Source organism: Homalodisca vitripennis, chromosome 3 (assembly GCF_021130785.1).
Source record: "Homalodisca vitripennis isolate AUS2020 chromosome 3, UT_GWSS_2.1, whole genome shotgun sequence".
Lineage (NCBI taxonomy): Eukaryota > Metazoa > Arthropoda > Insecta > Hemiptera > Cicadellidae > Homalodisca > Homalodisca vitripennis.
In genome coordinates, this window is record NC_060209.1 from 140,086,039 (window position 1) to 140,091,114 (window position 5,076).

The following is a 5,076-nucleotide window of genomic DNA, read 5'->3' on the forward strand; positions in this document are numbered from 1 at the left end:
GATTGCCGGTTGTTATTCTTTATAAATCTTAATCTTATTTTAAATTGTTTTTCATGGTAACTCTTGATACTAAATCTGTAGTAAACTGTTTTCTATACTTTCTTATAAACTTGTAGTTGTACACAATTAGAAGTACAAGTATTGGTTTGTAGACATAAAATGTTTGTAATTAATAATTTAGATATAGGTATTTAAGAAAATAAAAAATACGTGCTGGTACAAAACGTTTATTATAAAAACATATATACAATTGTACAGTACATTAGGAAATTACACTATAACTAATTACTTCAAAGTCTTTGAGCAATTGACAAAAAACAAATATTAAATATCACACGATAAGATTTGGCACAACAATTACACATCATATTTACTTAGAATTAAAATGTCAAAACTATGTAAAAGAAGTGAAAATAGAGAGAAAAAGTTGAAGAAAAAGTGAAACAAATATTTAAAAAGCGCAAAAGTGAAAATTGTGATACTAGACAAGTAAATAAAAGGAATAGTTTTTAATGGAAATGTATAAAGTGATATGATACAAATAATGAATATAAATGTTAATAATATGAATATAACTGTTAACCGTTCGGTTAGTTTTAAATGGTAACTGAACATATATTGATAATAGTTTGTTTTCTTACAACCTGATATAAATATAACTGACTATTCTCAGGTGTTCCAATAACAAACGACTTCACACAACGTTTTTAGTAAGAACCACTTTTGGAACCACCAGCTCCATATCCTCCAGCGCCTCCACCCCTTGCACCTCCATAGCCTCCGGCGCCACCGGCTCCTCCATATGCTCCAGCACCACCAGCTCTTGAGCCTCCATAACCTCCCGCTCCACCGGCTCCACCATATCCTCCAGCACCACCGGCTTTGGAGCCTCCAAAACCTCCAGCCCCACCGGCTCCACCGTATCCTCCAGCGCCACCTCCTCTTGAGCCACCATAGCCTCCAGCTCCTCCCGCTGCACCTCCATAACCACCAGATTTAGCACCTCCATAACCTCCGGCACCACCAGCACCCCCATAACCTCCTGCACTTGATCCACTAGCACCACCGTAACCACTAGCACCACCGGCTCCTCCGTATCCACTTCCACCGTTACCCTCTCCGCGATAGCTTCCGTCATCGTAAATTCCTGCAGCTTCATCAGCAGCATTCTTTTGTAGAGCCTCTAGAATTTCTTCAGGAATTGGGGGAGGAGTAGGAAGGTGATCTCCCTGAGGAACAAAGCCATTCTCATCTGCTGTATAGTACACGTAGATCTGTTGGCCATCTGGAGCTGTGTAGGAAAATGAACCACGGGCAACCTCACCAGGACCTTCAGGTGCGTTGGGGTTTTCGTATCCTTCTTCTTGAGCGTTGATGCCATTGCCAGTTGCATAACTGAAATCATATAAACCGTATAAAATGCATGCCTGGATTAGTGGAGTTTTAAATATATTAAATCTTACTTCTGTCAGATATAAATTTATCTAACTCATATTGTAAATTAGTTTATAATTGTAAAGTGGTGCATTTAACTTATATATTATATTCCATTAAATACACACCTCCAAGAGTAAGAGCCATCTCCCAAATTGGGATTGTTCTCAAATGATATGATAGGGATAACATCAGCAGCCGCTCCACCATATCCACCAGCACCTCCGGCACCTCCGTATGCTCCGGCTCCACCAGCTCCACCATATGCTCCAGCGCCACCTGCCCCAGCTCCTCCATAGCCTCCTCTGCCACCAGCTCCTCCAGCACTTCCGTACGCACCAGCCCCACCAGCTCCGCCATAGGCTCCAGCTCCACCGGCTTTAGATCCTCCATAACCTCCTCTGCCACCAGCTCCTCCAGCGCCTCCGTAACCACCAGCTCCTCCGTAACCTCCTTTGCCTCCTGCACCTCCGTACGCTCCGGCCCCACCAGCTCCACCACCAGAGCCTCCGTATCCTCCTCGACCTCCAGCTCCACCGTAACCACCAGCTCCAGCCTTACTGCCACCCCCGTAATTGTCCAGGCGAGCAGCTGTGGCCACGCCGGCAAGTAGGACGACTATGGCCTGAAATAATTTAAATGTTTAATTAGTTTTGTTAACATAAGCGTATCTAATAAAATCTTTTACATAAACAATTTAAAGTTTATAGAATCTAGCCGTACCAGTATGAGTTGTGGATACTAGTATAGTGTTAAACAAAGAAATGCCCATCGTTTCCAATAAGTGGCCATTTACTTACAATTGCTCATATTTTTTTAAAATTCCAAATTAATAAAACATATTTAATGCATTATTTTAGACTCACAATTCGTGTTTCAATCAAGTAAATATATGGCGATTTTTAACTATTTGTGGTCAAACTGTTATAATGTAATCGAGATGTATGAGTTATACTGTTACTTAAATGAATGGGCAAGCTTACTGATTAGGCAACTGTCATGATATACATACTAAGCTGTTACTGGCAAACAATGAGTCCTGTGATATTAGAATATAATAAAACAATATTATTATTTAATAAAATAAACGATCATAAGTCTTTTATGAATCTAAATATTTTGTCCACAGTAATCGTGTAATTGAATAAATTAAATTCTTAACATGAATGAGATCAACGTGATAATTATTATACAATTAAATTAGTAAGCATGTCATACGCGTCTTCCCTTCCTTCCTTCATGCATAACACATATTAGGATTACAAATAAAAATTTCTTTGAGATAAACTGAAATTGGTAATGTACTGTATATTAGTGATTCCGAAAATGTATGAAAATATATCATTACCACAATAATACAGATACATAGGGGTCTATTTAGTTTGTTATAAAGGTATTTTTAAATCAAGAATAATAAATTATCAAAAGGCTGTTTCGATCTGACTATTTACAGAATGGTCGAAACGCTCTTAGCAATTTAGTTAACGTAGTATTAATAAAAATGATTCATTGTTTTATTTTCTAAACTATGTAAAATTTCTTAAATATTTGTGTTATATACAAGTTAAATTGTGTATAGCTTTAAATAAAGTATTAAATGTGTTTAGATAAATTAATATCAAAATACATTAAATATAAAATATACTATCTATTACTCATGGCGGCCTAAACCCGATATATGCCTACAAAACTCCAAGTAGTCCTTTCAGAATAATATATATTATAAACGAATAATATATTTATATAATAAACAATGTTCAGTGTGAGTAATTATAGGAATAAGACTTTGCACAACTGTGGATAAGAACGTAGTTCTCTGCAGTACAACATGGACGTCGTGACCATCCCTTTTTAAACGGAATATCAATAGTCTTCTTGGATAGGCATCAGTCATTCAGTGAAAACAAATACCTTCATATTCGGATCCATTTTTATTGATACTATTTTAAAATTTTAAGGCAGTGTTTTATGCTTTTAAATTTTAACTCTTTATACTTGAACTAAAATGTTTTTAATTTTAGCCGCAATCCTCTGTAGATTTTGTTATGCCTCTTCCAATCGTGTTTTATTTCCTAAATACAATATGAGTTTTCCTTTTCAATGCTAGTCAGACCTGACCTAAGTTAAAGAGCTTGAATCTATTAGATCGTTAGAAAATTTAGTAATAAGCCATCAACAGTACTGGACTATAATAATATAATTAATGACAAATAACATTAATAAATTGAAATTATATTTGAAACATACAGGTAAAAAGCAAATCTGTCTCCATAATGAAAACTATAACAGTTAAAGTCTTTTTGCTAATCAAGTTTACGTTCTCTCCACATTTCAGAAATCGAGAATAAATAGGAACTTGTTCGTCTATTTTGTGATGTGTTTATTTATTAGTTTACAATGTTCTCGACGTTATTAAACTATAATGTACATTAGCATATTTTTCGTTTGACTCCACTTCATCATGAATACAATGTACTCGTAAAAAAATTGCTCAGTTTAAGGAGATGGTTAAAATAGGCTCTTTTTAAGTTCAAGTAAAATCTAATGTGTAACATTAGTGAAAATTAAATAAACGAAAGGGATATAACTCCGCTCACTGCGTGTGGATTTCTAATTATATACAAAATATCCTTCTATTACTTATGAAAGCCAAAATTGACATTTAGTTCGTCCTGGATAATGATTTTCAATACAATCAAATAGCCATTGTTATTGGAATTATGTCAAACGTGCTTTACATGTTCTCTTTTAAGAAATTTATTCTACTAGAAAACTGGTCCCGGGAACATATCTTAATGTGCCAATCAAGAGAAAAATAAAAGTTTAATATTAATTACAAAACTGTAACAAATATTATACCGTGAATAAGCATGCTTGTATTTTGTGTCTATTTTCTTTTGCCTTTAATTAAAACTATATGATTAAATAAACTATGAAGTATACTGATCCGGATTACTAGATTCGTACAACAGCTGAAAAGTGAATTGGAAGGTGACCTACTATAGTTAACCAACCAACTCATATAGTATTCATGGAAAATTGGTTTTGATGTATTTATTACAATAAATGAATGTAGAATTTTGTTAAAAGACTACAATTTGCAATGCAATAAAACACTATCCTACTAGTCTCGTAGTAGGCTCCCGCACTAAAAGGAATCTACTATACTACTGACCTATTTCAATTTTACTTTCATTTTTCAAAAGTCAAGCAAAATATAAAATGACAGTTTTAAAGTGATAGTGGCGAAAACTTACCGTCTTCCAATGCATGATGATCTTGGTAGAGGAATGAGATCAGAGTCAGGTGGCAAAACTGTGGCAGACCGCGCTTATATAGTGAAACATCATTCCTTTCCCCTCCATTGGTGGTATAATTGCACTGGTACAGATCCACAAGTCGTCTGGCACCAATCACTGGCCCAACGGGTAAATGGGGGGCAGAGATGCGGGGCTAATAGCCAAAGATTGCCCAATGTCAACTGCGGAGACCGAAGCGGTAACCGCAACAGAGACGCGCCGACCGGCAGCGGTAGATCTGGCTCGTACCGTGACCGGTCCAAATTCTCAATCAATTCCCTGAATTCCATATCGTGACGCGATATAAACCAATCTCACTATCTGTCAAATATAATTGTCTGAG

The 5,076-nt window shown here is 35.9% G+C and overlaps 1 protein-coding gene across 1 annotated transcript; it reads right to left on the reverse strand.

Annotated features, from left to right (window-relative positions):
* Positions 1 to 211: 211 nt before the first annotated feature.
* On the reverse strand, positions 212 to 4,756 carry LOC124358743 (glycine-rich cell wall structural protein 1.8-like). The gene is made up of 3 exons (XM_046811041.1): positions 4,692 to 4,756; positions 1,563 to 2,059; positions 212 to 1,395 (listed from the first exon to the last, which is right to left on the reverse strand). Exons 1-3 carry the CDS (start codon positions 4,704 to 4,706, stop codon positions 708 to 710), a joined length of 1,200 nt encoding a protein of 399 aa, XP_046666997.1. The 5' UTR covers positions 4,707 to 4,756; the 3' UTR covers positions 212 to 707.
* Positions 4,757 to 5,076: the final 320 nt, after the last annotated feature.

What these genes read in the sequence shown, in the direction of transcription:
- LOC124358743 (XM_046811041.1), bottom strand. An exon ending in GATGGCTCTTACTCTTGGAG is followed by an intron (nt 1,396 to 1,562) that starts GTGTGTATTTAA and finishes ATATGATTTCAG; the next exon opens with TTATGCAACTGGCAATGGCA.